Raw genomic sequence first — 20554 nt, 5'->3', positions numbered from 1 at the left:
ATGGAGTAGATAGATTTTTCACTTTTCTTACTTTGTCACACTGTTGAGATGTGTTGAAATGTTATCCACACAGAGCTTGCCTCTAGCTAATCATTTCATAAACACTTAGTACAAAAATCCTGCTTATGGCAGTTTGGATTCCCACTATTATCTTTAGATATTTTTGTGGGTGTACATTGTTTGTTCTGTTTTTCTAGACTTAACACACAGTCCAGCTTCCTCACCTAGTTTTCAAAGATTTTCATACCCCACAATAGTCTCAGCACACCCACTATACAAATATTAGTTATGGCAAACAGCTGGATGTTGTGTGGGGATGCCTGGAGGCTGGAGCTCCCGCTCTTATACCTGGCCTGCATGTAAATAAACTCAGACTTGGCTGCACTGCAGATGTTGGGATACTTTCCTCGGCTTTTGTGCAAATTTTATTTAATATTTATTTGCAGTCTTGCCTGTGCACAATGTGCATGCCGAGGCTTTTCATCCTAGACATTCTTGCAAATTCAGATGTACAGCCAAACGTGGAAAGACGCAAAGAGAAGCAGCGTTAACATTTCACTTGGACACATTCTGTCTGTCTCACAATTTGATGTTTGAGCCTGGCTTCTGTGCTGCAACCACATTAAGCTAAAAAAAGCCAAATTCAACTCATTCACCACCCACCGCTCTCTACTTCTCTCTTTCCGTGTTGCAGTGCCTGCTGTCCTAAAGAGTACAATCAATACACAGATGCATGGTGGGACGGGGCAAATTTTTGCTGCAGAGCTCTGCTCGCCAGCTGGGTTTACATGACAGCTTTTACAGTATGTCTGTACTGGACTGGAGAAATGTAACTGTAGTTTTCCTTGCAAGATGCCAGCAGTTATTTTGTCTTACCTTTTGCTATTTCAGCATTTAAATATACATATTTGTTTCCACAGAGGAAGATCTAAGCCAGTTTAATGTAAAAGGTGACTGCAAGGACAACTTCCACCAGAATTAGCAATCATCAATTCAAGCTGTCAGCCCTTTTTTTTTAAAAGGAAAAGTGAATTTCTGATGACCTAGTGGGGCTGAAATAAGTGCAGAGGCTGTAGAATTTGAAATGCTTCAGCTGTCTGTAGAGACGTTAGAGGGAATTAGCGAATGTGTTTAACAAAGTAGTGATAATAAGCAGCAAGAAATCTATATCAGTTCTCAATCTCTGTCTTTTGTGATTTATCGCATAGCCCCCATTGCAATTTCTGAAACACGAGCATACAGAGCGTGGCTGACATTTTAGACCATCTTATGAGAGACTGAAAAAACAACAGGCACCCATCTTCTCTATTTGGTTGCAAATGTGCCTTCTTGTGCTGAAGCATCTCGGGTCTGAATAATACATGAGTGGGTAAATGAGAGCAGAAAATAGCAAAGCTATATCCAGAACTCTTACTGGATGTTCCTGCTCCGTGAACCATCAGAGAACCATCAGTGTCACCTGGCCTGAACACCTGCCAACCTCTCAAGGAAAAAAAAAAATTAAAAAAAATTAAAAGACAGGCAGGTGTCTTCTACGACAGCCTGCAGGAAGCTGCAGCTCTCTCTCTCTCTCTCAACAATCTTTCTCTCTCTTCACTTTCTTTTCATCTCTCTCCCTCTCCGTGTCACACTTTTAAGTGTGGAAAAGGCTTCTGGCTGTGATATGCTTTCCACATGCCAGCTGAGAAATAACGCATTTTTCAAAAAGCCTCGCAAGCCAAAGAACGCAGCACGATGATGTACTTATGGGCTTTATTTATAGTAAGTGTGTATGCACATTGGATAGAGATGGGTAAGGATTCCGCTGCAATAAAAAAGGCAGCATGGCCAAGGACCAATTATTACTAGACTCGAGAACCCTGTCTGAATCACTATTACTCTCTAATGCTGCTTTGAAAGAATGTAAGGCCACATGCATCGAATGACTTTGCGTATGAAGGAATAAAATGCAAAACACAAGCGTAGACTGCGCACAGGATCCAGGAGATGGATGGGTGGATGATATCCCTGTTATCTGCAGTGACAGTAAAATGTATGTTCTCAGCAGATGGTGTCAGCCAGTTGAGAGACGTACAGTGTAATCTGTTAAGTGGAGAAGGCGAATGTATGAAGACAGAAATTTGATACAGGTGTCACAAATGCAATTCCCAGAGTGCACCAGCCCTTTAGGATCTTTCTGCTGAGTAAGTGTCTTCACAGAGTAAGAATCCCCTCAACACTGCCGCAAACCTGGGACTCAGTTCAATCAAAGCTGCATTGCACCACTCGCCCTCCTTTAAGATTGCATCCTTTTTCTAATGGTAAACCTAAGCTATATTGTGACAAATATTTTTAAACTAGGTGAATATTTATTCCAACAAAAATATTGATGGAATAATTTTTTGGATTATTAGTTGTTATGTAGTCCAAAAAAAAGGCATTTTTTAAATTTTTGTTAAAATAATATTCAGCAGTTACTTTATGTTATAGTGCAGAGCTTATTTTGGAATGAAACTATTCAAATGAAATAAAAAGGTGTTGTGTTTTCCTTAAGAAAACAATATTGTAAATCATGCCTGCATTTTCCAGGCAGTATGCAATCTGCCATTATATTGTTTTCTAAGTCAAATATATTCTTTTAAAACATCAACTGTCAACATCTGTATATGTTATATATGTGTATATGGATATACAGCCCAGCTTCAACTTCCCAAATGTAAGAAGGATCTCTTATAGCTAAATAATGCTCCTTTTTTGATTAGCCCTTTAAAGCCTGATCCATGAAATAAGAAAATATTTTTTAAAAGTATTTTTTTTGAAAATGGATTGTTTAGTGAACCTTCTGACTAATTACAAAAATTAATATTAATTTGCATATATGAGTTTCAGTTTGTTCAGTTGGAATCCTATTTGCTATATCAGGCAGTTGATTTCAGTTTTTCAGGCGGGGGAGGATCACGCTGCTGATGTAGAAGACAAAAACTCACAAAATGTCATGCATCAAATATGATACACTTGGCTTTAAAGGGTTAGGTTCATTGGCAATTTCTAGCGTTAACATCAAGATGGGTACTGTACCACCTCATTCTCTCCCGGCAGAGCAAATTCAAGTGACACCATGAATAAATGCCTCAAAGCAGAACATAGACTGCATCATTTTTATTCTTTGTTTATTAACAACAAATAGCTACAGTGTAATCACATACTAATTCTCAACATGTGAGCTTTAAAACATTCAAGTACAAGAACATTACACTTTTACAGAAGCGTTTATATTAATTTAATATAGACTGCTTTTATCAGTGCTTAAAAAAATATGAAACACAGTGGTGGGTTTTTCATCCATACTGTAGTTGTTCTTCTAGCTCCTCCCTTTATGGGTTGCCACATTATAACATCTGCCACCATCTCACCTTGTCCCTAGTTTCCTATTCTTCCGCACTAACCCTCTCCTTCACTAAATCCATGAATCTCCTATGTGGTCTTCCTCTTTCCCTCCTGCCTGGTAACTCTCAACAACTCACCTTCAACAACCTGTCCAGTATATCCACTACTAGTATATCCTCCCTCTGCACAAACCATCTCAGCCTTGCCTCTCTAAACTTTTCTCCAAAGTAACATCTTCAGCTCGACCACCTGCAATTTGGTTAGCACCACCATCTCCAAACCATACATCATGCCAGCTCTCTGTACCATTTTGCAAAATCCTCCCTTTCACTGTTGCTGTTATCCCTCTGTTGGGACATTCAGAGTCACTATGATTAATTAAAGATATTGTCCTGTCACTCAGCCATTCATAATGCAGGCACCACTGTAGTGCGTTACACCTTAAACTTTGAAAATATGTGGCAGCGGTCATTCAGTAGGTCATCAGCAATCAGGAAAATTCTTGATGTGAAGTTTTTTTTATATTACTGAGCTACCGGTGCCTGAAACTAAATGATATTCGTCTTAACTTTATCAGAGCCAGAAGAGGCCAGAGGGGACCAAAGCTCTTTAGCTGAGCGCCCCCTCTGTAGTGCGCTGCTCTCTGAGAGAATGACAGATGAAAGACTTAGTCAGAGAAAACTCAGAGCGTCTGCAGACACAGACAGCAAGAACATCCCAGAGGAGTGGCACAGTCTGCCTGCCACTAATTACTGCAGAGCTCATTGGGGATTGCTTTGATTTTGTGGAATTTCTTCTGTTTCAGTTTCCACTAACCTGCTCTCAAATACTGTGATGTTTTTTTACAAATATAATCAAACTGTATTACAAAAGACTCTGTGCTGGTAGTGAAATATGAGGTACTCTGTCCTTTTCCTTTCTGCTAGCTTTATTAAATGGTAAATGGCCTGTATTTATATAGCGCTTTACATATCCAGTCATTCACACACTGGTGATGGCAAGCTACATTGTAGCCACAGCCACCCTGGGGCGCACTGACAGAGGCGAGGCTGCCGGACACTGGTGCCACCAGGCCCTCTGACCACCACCAGTAGGCAACGGGTGAAGCGTCTTGCCCAAGGACACAACGACTGAGACTGTCCAAGCCAGGGCTCGAACCGGCAACCTTCCGATTACAAGGCGAACTCCCAACTCTTGAGCCACGATCACCACAAATAGGATTAACATCTAATGTGCTCTTACAACAAGAGATTTTAAACAAAAAGCTGCTATTTATCAAATAGCAACACAATTATTTACTTGACAGACAAATAAAAAAAAACAGTAAAAAGGAAAACCTGAAACCCTGGGACAGAAGAGGCTGGTGGTTTAGACAACCAATGTAAGGAAAGTTTTACAAAGTCGTGTGTTTGTCCTGTAAAACCATAAAAGACAGATACAAATGTTCAGCAGCACAATGTTCTGTCCAAAAATCGTTTCAAATTTGAAAGATGCAGTCATTAAAGCCTGTTGCCTGTCTTCATTTCATAAGAGAGGATGTGTGAAAATGTATATCATTATAATGGAGATGAATATGATATGTCAGTGTATTACAGTCTGCCTCTGGAAGATGAAATTAGGGCAGTCCTTGGAGCACCACTGCTCCCTGCTGGTGCAACTTTCACTTTTTGCAATTTAAATGTTCATACACTCAAAAGTGTTGCAAAGCTCTATTAATGAAAGCTCACTGTGTTAGTTACTGATTAAAAATATGTATATTAACTGAATATGTCATTTACATAAAAGAGATACATTGCTCGCAAGAGCTTTATGAACATTTCATCAACTGTCTGTGAAGATTCTCAGTCATCCAGGTCATCGTAGTCAAAGGAGCTTGCAAAGAAAAGCGTCTGGACTTCTTTAAGTTACTTGAAGACGTTTCACCTCTCATCCGAGAAGCTTCTTCAGTTCTAAGGTCAAATGGTGGAGAGTCCCAGATATAAACCTAGTGGGAGTATCCCCCCACATAGGGACAAAAGGACCCCCCTGACTCTCCACCATTTGACCTTAGAACTGAAGAAGCTTCTCGGATGAGAGGTGAAACGTCTTCAAGCAACTTAAAGAAGTCCAGACGCTTTTCTTTGCAAGCTCCTTTGATTTCATCAACTGACTGATACAAGAAAAATCATTAGTTGCCTAACACAGGTGAACAGCGATTTGACTGTCTCAGTCTTTAAAAGAAAGGATTTGCAGCTCATCAAGTGGACAATTTTCCATTTTTTTTACAGAAAATGTCCTGTTTTTTGTTTGTTTTTGTTTTTTCTAAATAACTGAGGACCCATACGTGTGTGCACGCGCGCGTGCGCGTGTAAACAAACAGTGAAAATATATTTCTGTTATATACAGATTTGTCTGTTACTTAATTTGGTGAAGTACAGCACGTTACGTGTAATGTCATTTAGTTAGTGAGAAGGCTGTTAAACTGAGGATGATTCAGAACCCTGGCTCTGATGAAATCATCCATTTTTAAGGACACAATGCAGTTTTTCAGATTTTTTCAGAACCTCGAGTAGTAATGTCTCAAATTTACCATGCAGACAATTTGCTTGAAAAATTATTCATTTGACTTGTCGGCTGTTAACTTTTGTTTCTGCTCTACAGTTATTAGGTTTCTTCATGCTGTGAGTAAGTCATTAAAGATAATTCAGCACTTTATAACCCTTGTGGATGTGCACTTCACAGGAAGCAGTCTTTGTGACTTCCCATTTGGAATGAATTCATGTAGAATCACTCCAATTAAGAGTCTGGCTCCGCCTTGTTAAATTATATAGCTTTGGGTTTCTTGAGCTCTTGGAGAAATCTTCCAGAGATCTGCATATTTTAGACTTACAATCCCTGCAGAATGAACCATTCACATTGTCAGACTAAATGTTTTAGTTTATGTGCAAATCTGTTAATGGATTATAAAATTTGTCATGTATACAGTGCAGAAATATTATATGAGAGCTTTTCAGGCATTTACACAAGACGATTATTTATAGATTGAAAACAAATCATAAGTAGTTTCAATACGTCCACAGGACTGACTTCCAAATGTACCTTTTCTCTGTGGTCACAGAGGTGAGATTTTCTTGTAAAGCTTTTGGCACATCTCAGACAAATGGGTGCTCCGGTCCTGCATGTTTGTGCTGATTGAGGTATGTCTTTTGATAGCATTTCTTCCTGCAGATGGACCATGGGTAGCCCCCCTGTACGCTTCACCATATGTGTATCAAACAGTCTTTTGTACTGAACCGTTTCCCACAGTGAGAATGGTCTTCTTTGTCTGGTGCAGAATTAGATAAGCGAGAGATATGAAGTGTGAACTTTTTCATGATCCTTTAGTAGTCCTGGCTTGTGTAACATTTTGGCAGTCAGCACACCAGTACGCTTTTTTGTTGTTGTTCTGCTCATATCAAACCAATTTGCACGACCACAAGAAAGTATCAGGGATACGAGTCTCTAACTTGACTTGGATTAGTGTCTTACATGAGTTTCTGAAAGTCTCTAATCACACATGGTGCTCTTGATGGTGTTAGATTTAACCAAGTGGCCCTCTGCAGCTGCTACAGTTTCTTTTTCATTCCATTTAAATTCATTCTTCTTCTTTGTGTGTCTCGCATTTTTCATAGTTATCAAAATCCTTCCAGCAATAAGAACAATGACAAGGACTCTGCGCTGAGAGGTGTCTAGTGTGTCTTGTCAAGTTAGAAGTAATTTACCAAAAAATCCCACAAATGCAGCAGGTTTTGACACTGTTGTAACATTTGAAGGTCCTGCTTCACTCTAGAAAAACTTGTTGTTTTGGCCTGTTGTTGTTTGGGATGATGAGTTAGGGTAGTAGAACTTTGTTGGCTGTCACACAAATCTTCTAGTCTTCTTTTAAATATTGTTGAAATTTGAAGAGTTGTTATGTGTTGGTGCCACAGCCACTGATGGTAGCTCATTTTTACTTTTTAGAATAATTTTTCCAAATACAAATTGTTGGCTTAGGATGTAAGTTTATCTTCTCACAAAAAATACTTTGGCTAGGAGAACCCAAGCAACCAATTCTGTTTATCACTCAGAACCAAAATCTTTTGAGTCATCTCGTGCCTTTTTAGTTTGCTACCGGAACCAAAACTCTGGCCATGAACAAAACACTCAAAAGGTTTCTTGTTGCCTTCCTCTGAGTTTGTAAATGACAAAACTATTATTTTTGTTTGTATTGTCATTTGACTAGCCTTCATTAAAAGGCTGAAGTGTTACTTCAACGGAGGCTCCTTGGTGTTCACTCAAAACAACAGGCTGCTGCCCTACATTCCTTATCATTTCTGAATTTATCTTTTCAAGGCTGTCTTTTCTTTCCTTTTTGTACTCACTTCAAAGCGAGTTATGCCTCTGCTGATCCTTAGCAATACACATGAATCATGATATGACAGCCATGGCCTTCATCATTGTCCAACTTTAGTTGCTGATATGACTCAGCTGCAACCAGCTGTAGAATAAAAATGGCAACCTAACCACCAAAAACATTTATTTTTGAAACTCATGACAATTGAAACATGTGACCTCAACCCAATAAGTTGAGCATGAGTGTGATTTTCAGTCACTGACATTACTGAATGCAGAGAGACCCACAAACAAGCAACCACTGCAGTGAAGGTCTAGCATAGCATGTCAACAAAGAAAACACAGCATTTGGTGATGTACATGGGTTCTCAGCTTCAGTCAGTTATTGACTGCAAAGGATTTTCATCCAAATATTAAAAAACAATTCCTAAATTTAAAAATTAAGTTATTTTGTCTAATTACATTGATACCTCTGGAAATTTGAGACTATGTACAAACAGTTCTGTAATTCCAAAACAGTAAAGCTGAATTTTAATTCAATTCAAATTGAAAGTCTGCACTTCAATCACAACTTGACTGTTTGATTTAAAATCCACTGAGCTGGTGTACAGAAGCAAAACTACAAAAGAAAATGTGTTACTGCCCAAAAACTTCTGGACCTAAATGTTTGTCTCAGGATGCCTTTGAATGGCTCCCAGGGAAGTGAATGACTTACACTTACTTACTAGTTATAGATGTGACAATATTCAGTAAAAACATAAGCACATAGTTTTGTTGTTGTTGTTGTTGTTGTTTTACTCTAAACACGGTTATGTAAAATATAGTAAGTCCAGTATTGGTTTTAATTAAAAAAAAACAAAAAACTTTCCTTGCAATACTTCTGCACATTTATAAATACTCTGCTATCCAGTGACTGTACATTTATTTTATTAGGTTTATAGTAAATAATAGGAGGGTTTTTTCTGTTGACTGCTTGAACTTTTTTTTTTTTTTTTTTTTCAAAATCTTCACATATTCTTTCTCCATGAGCCCTTCCAACTTGATGAGATTCCCAGTTTCCGATGCACTGAAGCATCCTCACAGCCTAATACTCCCACCAACCATGTTTCACTGTAGGCAACCTGTTCTTTGGGTGGTATGCCTCTCCATTATTTCTCCAAACATATGCAGTGTCTCTGTGGGTGAAGAGCTCTAATTTTGTCTGCCCAAAGGACAAGCTCCAGGTTGTCATTAGCATACTTCAGTCTGGCTTGAACATGCTTCTTTTGCAGAAGTGGATCTCCTCTTGGTCTGCAAACTCACAGTCCGTTCCTGTGCACATTTTTAATGATTGTCTGCTCTGTAACTACAACTCCTGAATTGGCTAAGTCATTTGTTAGTGTCTTGCCAGATGATGTGGGGTCTGTAGACCCATCTCTCACTAGTTTTCTTTCAAAGACTTTGATATCTTTTGCTTCTTACGTCTGCTTGTCTTATTCTGTACTGTGTGGCTCTCTTTAATTCCTTGATGATACTTCTCACTTCATTTCTTGACACTCAGAAATGCTGTGATAACTTTCTATATCCACCTCTTCCTTTATGAGTGTCAACAATTGTTTTTCTCACGTTCAAACTTTGGTTTTTGGCACAACACTTTCTCTAATCAAAGGTGAAACCTGTATGTCTCACGTTTCACAAGCTTTAAACACTTGAAGTTAAAGCACATCACTACTATAAAAATGTCAGTTTTTCAGGGGGGTTCAAAATATTGACTATGGTCATTTTTCTTTTCTGAAATAATTCTGTTATTGTGTGCAAATAGAAGTAATTTATGCTTTCTAAAGAAAACTACCATGTTTGGAAATGCTATGCTGAAAATCCCTTCCTTTGTTAAACAAGCTCTTGGGATATTCTAAACAAAACCTTTTCACTTCATACCTAATAATTTTGCCCTCATCTTTACTTGGCTCTGGGTTGATTTATACTGCTAACAAGCATATGGCAAGACATATGTATTTATATAATAATTTTATTTTTTTTGACATTTTCAATCTAGCCAGCAGAGCTGAGTTATCTTTAGGGCCAAGCTCCATTTGGAAGATTTTCTAACAACAGAATTTACAAAGAGAAAGATATAAAAATATAAGACAGACAGGTGTTTAACAAGAGCCTCTACCCCTGAATCCTGCTCTGTAAAGTGGCTGTTCATTCTGCTCAGTTGACACTGGATAGTTTGTGGGCAGAGCAACTGGATCTGAAATCCACACTGAGGCACATCTCTGGCACCACCTGGTGGCATATGTTGTTCAATTTTAGCTGGCTGAGGAGGTCAAAATGGAAATGTGCATGTTAAGTGTGAATGTGTGAAATGCGTGCGCTGGTCCTGTTCTCATCTGGCGTGAAAACTATGCTTTCACTTTATATTTGTTTATGTTTCGACACCATGAACAAGATTCAGGAGAAAAGCAGAGAGGCCTGCTTTTGTGCTGATGTGCATATAAAAATGTGCAGTCCGCTGTGGTAGCGCAGTACGTGATCGACAACGCTTGCTCTTGTGCCTTTGAGGATTATTGCTTCTTTAGTTCTAATGGGTCAAACTATCAGCCAAGCGGTTGTAGAAAAATTATTCAGACACTTAAAAGGGAATTACTCATTGCCAGTAATTATGCAGAATGGCTGCTTGATTATCATTACTGATCACTGTTACGTTTATTACCAATTAATCCATTCAGCCAGCCATCTTCCCCTGCCCTTTCAGATGCAGTAGACAGTTTAGGAACTTACTTATGAAGGTAAATATGTTGCAGAGTGTGAGGGCTTGGTAATGACTGCCAGTTATCTTTTATTTGTCCATTTAGGTAATTTGTAATTTGGCCCCTTCCACGTTTTCATCAAGATTGGGTATTATTATTTTATATTCGTATTTACTCCTTACCTTGCACGTACAGTGCATGGTAACTAGCTGTACGCTGTGTGTGTGTGTGTGTGTTGGGGGGGGCTCAGGCACTATTTCCAGCACTGTGATAATGAATTCCTCCAGCAGAGCGTAGTACATCACAGCTCCCTGCTTCACTATCTCCCACTGAGCTGCAGACACAAGCTGCAGAGGAGGGACGATAAGAAGCACGGAACAGGGAGGCAGGGAGCCGAGCAGCACAAATGGAAACAGCAGAAGGATTTTGGATACTTGCAAACGGGAGAAACTCACTGTAGTGCTGCATCACCTCGCACAACTTGGGCATTTATTGATGCTTAGTTGGGTGTTGAACGCTTACTTTTAATATCTCGCTCACTGCGCTGTAGTGGACAAAATTGAATTAACAAAACCTGATTTAGCGATGAAGATGGCTGCTTGCTAATAACGTCGTAGCTATGGCAAAACTGGAATATGGAAGCCGGTGGTCAGAAGCACATCGCTTCTCCTTTGGAAGTAACTCTGCGCACTGCGTCTTGGCGCACAAACGTGCACGCGAGAGGGTTAAATCATCATATTTCCCCCAATTACAGACAGTGTTCGTGATATTTTAACATTTGGAGTCCATAAATGTCGCTGCACAGTGTAAATGTTTGGTGACGAAACTGAATATTTTTTGTGCTTTGAATTTAGAGTTGGCAAAATGCCAACGGACCCCACTAGATGGCAGCATTGCAAAGACTATTGCATGGAAAAAGCTGGGCAGCTCTGCAGTGGATGCCTCCTACTGCAATGATTTCATTTTAGGTTCTTCTGTTTTTGTTTTCTAGCAGATTGCAGTGTCAACACAGTGCAGAATGTAACACCTGCATGTACTTTTCTAAAGTCTTTTTTACTGTGAGTAATACTCATATTTAAGCAATTACCCAGCTGCTTTTGTTAAGTTTATGCAAGTGAGTAAATTATATTTAACTTCACCTACCACATGTAGCATATCCTGGCAGCACCTTTCATTCAAAACTTATCAGTTTAATTAACAATAAAGAAAGATTATGGAGACATAAACAAGACAAGAAGGGAAATGAAATATGACAGAAATAAGAAGTGAGCAGCTTTTTATTTTCAGTTTACTAGAGGGTAGTTACAGGCATGTTATCACAATCCCTGACACTTAGTGACCATTTCTATGAACACTTCTGTCGGCTTAAGTGGCTGAGCTGGTTAGTATCTGCACAATTATTACAAAAACAAACAAAATAACAAGTGCTCGTGTTTTAAATAAATTAACATTGTTTCACACGTGTTGCTGTCTGTGGATTTTTACATAATCATGTCACATTACTCTGTTGCCTGCGATAAAAAAGATATGGCTTAATTCAGAAGGTGGAGCCAGGAACTTCATAAAAGAGTTGAGATTCGGTTCCATAAAATCCTTCACATTTTCCCCGTGGCAAATTAAAAAAAATGTGCAAAAGGCAAAGCGCTGCACTTTTATCATCTTATCTTCTAGATTGTGTCAAGGAAATGTGGTGCTGTCTTACTATGAGTGAGCGAGGCAGATAATAATGCAGTGAGAGAATGACAGATGGGAAGAGACAGAGAGATACGCAGAGAATGGGAACAGCAGATTTGTAGTGACAGGCTGCTCAGTCGGAAGTTGTAAGATTGTTTAGCCTAAAATCTGCAAAGCAGCCATGGAAACCAGTTTGAACCAGAATCCAAAATATGAAATAAACAGAGTCACAAAACTCTGTCTTGAGGAAAAAAAACAGCAAAAAAGGTTGTACTTACAAGGTGACTCCCAAAGACATATTAGCTGAAAACTTGCGATAGCTCAGCATGTGTGGTGTGCAGTGTGTCTTTAAATTATTATTATTATTTTTTTCAAATTGGCAAAAACTGGACACGTGGAGGACAAAAGAAGAATTGGAAGGCCTGAAAACTATCTATAGCAGATGAACAGTATCAAAAAGTCATATCGTAAGAAACAGGAATAAATCCAGCAAATACCTGGCACAGGATCTGAGAGATACATCTGGACCTTCAGTTGATCCATCTACTGTTCACTGAAGCTGCTCAGAAATGATCTCAGGGAAAGGATCGCTGTCAAGAAACCATTCTTGAGAAAGGGAAACAGGGAGAAAAGGCCATGCTATGCCAAATTACACAAGATCTAGGTTGAAAATTAGTGTTTGGCTGCCACTGTACCATTTTTTGAGGGTTGCTAGCATTAAATTCAAGATGAGCTCACATTCTTCCCAAAAACGTTGATATTTTTCACTTTAAACATCTGATATGTTGGTTTTGTACCTTGCATTGTCAGTTATAAATAGTGTTTGAATGATTTGCAAAGCATTGCATTCTGATGTTGTTTACATTTTACACAGCCTCACAAGTTTTTTGGGGGAAAAAGCAGATAACTAATATTTACTGAAACTCCTTGGCAAACAGTGCTGTGAGCCAGCATTTCTATCAGAAGGAGCATGAGTCGGAATAGACTGGCAGACACTTCTCAGCAGCTGTACCTGAGCTTATTCTGACAGTTGAAGTTTATTGTGAGAGTTTGTGACAAGTGTCAGGTATGTTGTCATCAACATGAAAGTCTTTTTCTTTTAAGAGTCACAGTCATCTTGGAGATTTATGCTGAAATGCATGGAACACTGTGTTAGTGTCCTATGGCAGCTGGGATAGGCTTCTGCTCCTCGTGACCCTGAACTGGATAAGCGGTTGAATGGATGGATGGAAGCCAAATAAAAAAATAAAAAAAAGAATTAAAACCCTATGGTTGTGGTTCAGTTAAAGTAATGAACAGTAAGCAACGTGGTGTGTCATTTTTATTGAATGTCACTGCGAACACTAGTGGGGTTATGCAAGAACAAGTCCCAATAAGCTGAATATAACTATGGAGCCAATGCATACCCAAGCTCCATAACTAGAGTTGTCATAGACAGTGACCAGTGAAATGAAACAAGTGAAAGAAATCAAACATTTAAACAACAAAAACTCATGAAAGATAGCAAAAAGAGAACATTTTACCCCGTCACAAAAGGCATGAACTGTGGTCAGCTGATTAAAAGTGAGTCATGTGAAGCCCTGACCAACACTGCGTCACACAGTAGTTACATAACAACACTGACACACGTTATTATTCTTTCCTTGCAGCCGACATATAGCCTGCCTTTGATTTGTTTCTTGTAAGACAAAAGCTGAGGATGAATTACACAGGCTAGCATGCATGAGTCTTGGCACACATCACTATTGATTTAAGCGCATTTTGTGTTCCTCTATCAGAATTATTTGGCTGGGCGGCAGCAAACAGAGTGAATGCTGTTATCAGGCCGGCACAGGAAGAAAGCAACGCAGGTTTCTTGAGTTTATCAGGGCTGTTGCTCCTCGTTCTATAGCGAGCACGCATGTACTGTACAGAGTCACACTTTGGTGCAATGTTATCTTCCTTGCATAGTAAGGGAGATAATTTTGTCCCTGTTATCTGCTAAACCCTGACTCTTTGTTGCAAAATGTTTTGTATATTAAAAAAGAAAAACTCTGCTTCACGGGGTCCTAAAGTTTAACACATATCAGTGCAAACAAACTTTGCACCAAAGAGAGGCAACTAAGAGCAACTACTGCATTGCACCGTGGTGTGAGTAAATCTGCGTGACTCTGTCCCTCATTTCAGAGAGCGCTTTGATGTCAGTGGAATAAGCTGCAGCTCATTGAAGGAACATCAAAGATACCCCCCACCCCACCCCAGCTTCACAACCATGCGCTGCTTTGAAACATGTTTGGAAATGCCGTGGGGTTCCCGTTATCTTTTTCACAATTAAAGGCTTATTAACCGCCTGTTAATACTATCAATTATTCCAGAATGTGAACAGTAACTTTGGGGATCAAGGGCGTAGCTATTTGGAATTTGTGATTTGAAGAAAGGGCATCATAATGCCTCTTTTCTTCAGGTTGAGCCCTCTCATTCTGCTTTCAGATCACTGATTAAACTCCCTTTGTTTGTTTCTTTAATTTGACCTCTCAGCACTTGTCTGGTGTCATGCCCGCATTAGATTGGTGTTGGGGTTTTTTCTACAGTCATCTTTGCTGCCCTTCAGCAAGTGTGCACATAGGTGTGATGGAAGCAGCCTTAAAGTGCTTAATTTGCATGGTTTGTTACGTTCCATTGTTTCACTATGTATTTTGTATCGGAAGCTCTCTAAGCTGAATGATGTCAGCATGCCTTTTAAGCTATTACATTTGATGACATCATCTACTGTGTGTATATATATTGTTGTGTTTTACAAAGTTCTCCATAGCTGCGGGATGCACTGACTATGGGAATCAGTAGCATTGTTATAATTTGAATCACTGTGTCTAACATTCACTCACCCGTCTAAGTGTTTGGACCCATTACTATTCCAGTCATCTCAGTTTGTGAAGTAATTCTAATAATATTTTGATTAAATATGTTTGAGATCTTCTCAGTATAAAATCAATATGTCCATCTCACCCAAACACACAGCACAACAAATTGTTTTATACTTAATATGCTTAGATGTGTTACTTAGTTTGTGTTGTGGTTTTTGCGGCTGCTTCAAATGGCACTGTCATATTAGGCAGCTTAATAATAGAAGAAATAGTTAACTGTGATCTTGTGGATGGAGGAGCAACTTTTCCTGCGTCCAGGCTGGCCTATTAGAAGCGCGTACCTAGCAGCCAATCACAGGCACTCACTCCTCAGCTCCTCTAATCGTGGATTAGCCACAACCGACTGCAGTCTACAGCTCTGGGAGTGAAAGGTAGTCACTGCCATTCAGCCTCGGTTTTATTATTAGCTCTCTTGGATTTGGCAGCAGATTTTTTCCCCCTCTCTCTTTCTCTCTCTCTCTCAGCAGCAGCGACTTCTGCGTTGCGCAACCAAGTAGGCTGCACATTTTGGGATCTCAGGTAAAGGTGTGGGATTACCGAAGAGACAAGCGACCAAATACTTAGAAGCTGCTATAGTAGGTCAGGTAGGACTCGATCCATGGCCCTTTAATTTAAACCCACAACGTAGTAACGCCGCTCCGTTTAAAGCACCGCTCCGTTTTCGCTTCCCGATGTTCAAGACGGCCAATTACCCGAGCGTGGATCCTGCGCCCACCATCATGCACGGCACTTGGTTTACCACGGGATGCCGAGAAAACACGCCCGTGGCGGTGGAGAAACCTAAGAAAAAGGCGTTCAGCTTGGTCAAAATAATGTCTCTGAACAACAAGAAGGGGCACGGCCAGCATCCGCACAATAACAACAACAACACCATGCCTTTTACGATCCACTGTCATATCGGGAAAGAGATAAAGCACATTTGCAGCAATTGCAGCCGCGGAAACGACACGCAGGACGGTGAGTAGGCTCAAACCTTGTGTGGTTTCGCCCATAGTAGGTTTGCGGTAGCTGTTACCATCCAGGATGCACACATCTGAAGATGGCTACGTTGCTTCTGTTTTTTGTTTTGTTTGGGGTTTTTTTTTTAATATGCGATTTGATAAGCAGGCTGTGTGAGGATACAGTTGAGGATATAGTGTTTTTTCCCCTCGAGGGATAGATTATATTATTTTAGTGTCGATGTGCATTGAAATGACACCACTCTCCTGAAGGAGAGTGAATCACTGTTGCTGCTGTGGAAACTGCCTCTGACTGGATCAGAACTTCTTACAGGGTTGGGCTGCTCATATTTTGAACTGTTAATTGTCGTTTGACCGCAAAAATACGCTGCGTCTTTTGTTTTTTTTATTGTCATTAGATCTCAGTATTAACCTCTAGCATGAAGCTGTGCAGGCTGTTTGCACAAAGCCTATTTTCCCCCCCCCACTTAGGTGTCATTACATCATCACTCAGCCATCTTGGCATGCAAAAAAGTGTTGTTAATTAAAACCAGCAGCATCAGTTGCTCATGTTACAGTGGTGGAGAATGTAGGTTATAAGGATTCTGCCGTGCAATCAGACTGATGTCAAGAAGAGGAAGAAAAGGGGAAAATCCAATGAATTTGGACACTTGGAAGAGGATTTCCTTATTTTTTTCTTGTGCAGATTTTAGGATTTTCTCACAATTACAATTGCATCATCACACATTTACAGTGTAGACTTTGATTCTATGTGTACTGGTTTTAAATAGTTCAGCACAACAACATAAAAAAAAGAAATAAATCTGGTAGTAAACACTGTATTTTGGGATAAGAGGGCTTTTGAGTGCACACTGAGATACCTACACCTGTGGGGAGATAGTATCCAGAGGTTTCATCTTCACAGGAAGGCCCAACTGCTTTACTGCAGTTTCTATTGTGTGCATTTAAAAAATAATTATAATAAAAAAAAAAGTATATATAAATATATATTTTCAAACCCATACTCCTTTTTGAGTTAAGGTTGTGGTACTTAACACTAAGTAGTGTTTAATGTTATGAAGCAATGCCCTAAGCACTGAAGTTGCTAACAGTGAGTCATTACTGCCACTCTCTCTGTCATACAGTACAGCAGCTTGTTACTTGGCTCCTGGATGTGGCTCAACTTAGAGCTCGTTGTCTTCCTGTCTCTATCTGGCCTTTAGGCTGCTAACGAAACCATTTGAATCTCTCCTGGATTCAATTAACACTGACTGCTGGGTTATTTATAGAGTGCTGTGGTGGAAGGATTTCCAAGGATGCTGCAGAGCATTCAAATAATGGTCCGTGGGACTGATTTCAGCACTGCATTATCGCCACATTTATTTACTGTCTCATTGCCCCAGGGAGGCGGCTGTCCTGTTAAGCGGCATGTCTGTGTTGGCAAACATTGCAAAAGTGATGCAATTATTAAAAGAATAAACAAACAAACAAACACCCTCAGATTCCCTGACTGCATGTCATGGGTGATGATCTGATGCAACCGGGTGACATTGACAACAGACGTGACACGATGTGCTAGAGGGTCACCTCGTGCGTCCAGGCTCTGGACTTTTAACACTGCTGATTTTAGGGGGTTTCTTTGGCGGTTTTTGAGTTTTTCTGTTTGCTTCTGCTGCATGCTCATAAGATACTTTAAAGGTGATTTGTGTCATCTTTTTAATAGCTTCCAAGAGTTTTGAGAGAATTCTAAGACATTCCCAAGCGATGCTGTTCATTCTAATAAAAAAAAATGTCTGTTTATTGTTTGTCTTAATCGCTCTCGCTGCAAGATTGTGCAGTTTCTGTATGGGTGCATGTGCAAACTGATTTGAAAAGTCTGCACATTTATCATTCAGTAATGATGTATTTTGGCAATTATAAATGCAGAGATGATTAATTTAAACAACCGAGGCGAGCTGATCTCGAAAGTATGGAAAGTAATGGAACTCACTGGCTGCTTAGTAGAAAAAAATGCAGTTTAAAAAACATGCATTGTCCTGACTAATCGGCTGTTCTTGCACGCAGTTGCATTTGCGATATTTTGCTATTCTGATGAAATGTTTTTTTGACTACATAAAAGACTAAGTTTAAAGATTAGGTTTTAAAGTAAGGAGAAGAGAGAAGAGCTTTTTGGCATTGCGTAATTCTTTTTTCTTTTCTTTTTTTTTTAAAATCTCACAAGCTGCCAAGTAGGTTTAAGTCAGATTTTCAGCTCGAGTCCCCTTAGTTATTAATCATCCGCCTTTTGTATTCTTATCCAGCAGCCAGCTTTCCTCTTGGTGTTACATTTTAAGTGCTGTTTGTAGCCGTTTGCATTCGCAGTTATTTCTTCATGTAATATTTTGTGTTTGAGCAAATTACTTAACATTCTTTGCTTCTGAAGTCAAACAGTACTTAAAAGATTATAGGGCCGGGCCTCGTGAATATTTGATGAAGAGCTGAAATATTCCCCCTTAATGAGGTGCTCATCAGTCAGTCTACAGCCTAGAACTGTTTAGACCCAGAGCAAATCCTGCATAATGCCATATGATGTGCAGGTTTGTTTATGCTCTTATTCAGCCTCATCTAGTTAGTGCTGAATTCTGGAGGCTGCTTGGCACAGATTATTTCTGCTTGGATATTAAAAAACAAAAGTGTTTGCTGCCTTTAGTTATCATCCAGACTATCCATCACCTCCTCTGGATCCTCACCTAAACTAAATCTGTTTTGTTTTGTTTTCTCTCCCCCTTACAGCGGAGGAAGTAGAGAGGCTTGCCGCCATGCGCTCGGAGTCCTTGGTCTCTGGTACCCACACTCCACCCATCCGTCGGCGGAGCAAGTTTGCAACTCTGGGGCGGCTCCTCAAGCCCTGGAAATGGAGAAAGAAGAAGAGCGAGAAGTTCAAGCAGACATCAGCTGGTACGTGACATCTTTTCATAATTTATCCGCATAATAGTGACACGAGTATAATAACTCCAATACTTGTAAAGACTGTACCCTGTGTGGTTTCAGTTTTTTTTTTTTTTTTGGCGGGGGGAATCAATGCATATCCTTTGGTCAAAAGAAAAATTGATTACGTTTTTCAGTCTCCAGGGTGAGTCACAATGCAGCAAATTGATTCAGTGTAGCGCTGGAGTTTCATGTTTTGAGGTCTCTTTAGAGTTGCTTTGATCTTTCAGCCCAGTGCTGTCAGGGTCGAGTGAAGGACGTGGTCTCTTCAGATCCGGCTGTATTTATTTTCCTCGACTGACACATCCTGAATTTTTCTGTCAGCCTCTTGGAAAGGAGGAGGCACTTTGTCAGACTGTAGCTCCCAGGCTCGAAGAAGCGTCCCTGCTTTTATGGACGGGAGCTAAATCCAGTGTGAACAGAACAGGATGTTCTCATTTAGTAACATTATTCAATTAACATTTTCTGGTGTGAGTTTGCTGAATGATTCAGTATCTGTTGGGTTTGCTCATGGTTTCTTTGGCTGCTGTTTGAGTCTTGACCGTTTTAATTTTTGCGACCTCTTTTCGTCAGCTCCATCATTTGTCAGAAGTACAAGATGTGTGCTTGACTTTTTTTTTTTTTTTAAACTGTAGCTGCCTTTGAGTTGTTTAATACTTAAAAAAAAACTGCATTTTTGAAGTGTGTACTTGATAACACAGCCACAGAGATTCTGTCTGTTCACTGGTACAGTCATGTCAGCCCTGTGATAATAGCATCTCTCTTGTTGTGGTTAAGGACAGTAATCAAAAGCTGAGCCAACAAAAGATAATTTCTGTTTCAATGGTGGTAATGCTGAGTGGAGCTGAGAGAAATGACGCTTTTCATTGCTTTTGTTATCCACTTGTTTTGTGTGCATAATGCTTCTGTCCCCAAATAATGCTGTTGCTACTATTGTTCTATTCAATCCTTTTTGATGGGCATTTTTGAGCTGCCATACCACTGATGATCACCTTGTTAAGTTACAGGTGGTACGCAGTCTCACAAGAGACTTCGATGCTCAGGCAGGCACATTGGCCTCAGAGAGACCACAGCTCTGTCTCATCCATTTTTAGCGTGAACCTAACTCTGAAAGTTCCAAATAAGTGGAATGTGGCCTGAACTTCTGCAACTGGCAGTGGTAGAATTGAAGCCACAAGCGTGCGATTGTGCAATAAATTGAAATGACAGGAGCTGGCAGAAGGATTTTTAACTGTAGCAAGAGAGCGTCTAAGAAAACTCACAGGGTCACGTCCTTATTATTGAAATGCACATTTGGTTTTTATTAAGATAATTACAAGTGTTTCCAGGTTAACATTAATGAAAATAATTATACACCATGAATCATTGAAGAGTTTTAATGACAATAACAATGTGTTCCAGTGGCACATCGTGGTGCAAGTTTGCACCAGGTGTTCACAAAACATCAATCTTATGGTCAGAGAATGATTAATAAGTCATTAGACGTATTTTAGAGAAGGCCCAATGGCTGGTATTTTGTCTTAGTATAGTCACTAGATGAGAAATTCTGCTAAGCTTGAGGAAAGTAGGTTAACTGTATGGTGCAGAGGAATCCTGTGATTACTGAAAATGGATTATTGCTTCA

At 39.7% G+C, this 20554-nt stretch overlaps 1 protein-coding gene across 3 annotated transcripts in view; it reads left to right on the top strand.

Moving 5' to 3' along the window:
- Positions 1-20554, top strand: part of LOC101476947 (phosphatase and actin regulator 1) — a 50390-nt gene that overhangs the window by 3794 nt on the left and 26042 nt on the right. Inside the window, exons 1-2 of one of the 3 annotated variants that reach the window (XM_076876470.1) lie at positions 15377-15396; positions 18736-18900. In XM_076876470.1, the coding sequence (XP_076732585.1) occupies positions 18762-18900 (139 nt within the window). In that variant the 5' untranslated portion in view covers positions 15377-15396; positions 18736-18761. The other 2 variants (XM_004542750.6, XM_004542751.2) reach the window with 2 other exon arrangements.

Source organism: Maylandia zebra, linkage group LG18, assembly GCF_041146795.1.
Source record: "Maylandia zebra isolate NMK-2024a linkage group LG18, Mzebra_GT3a, whole genome shotgun sequence".
NCBI lineage: Eukaryota > Metazoa > Chordata > Actinopteri > Cichliformes > Cichlidae > Maylandia > Maylandia zebra.
Note: the sequence above shows the minus strand (reverse complement) of the source record. Positions and strands in the feature narration are given on the sequence as shown.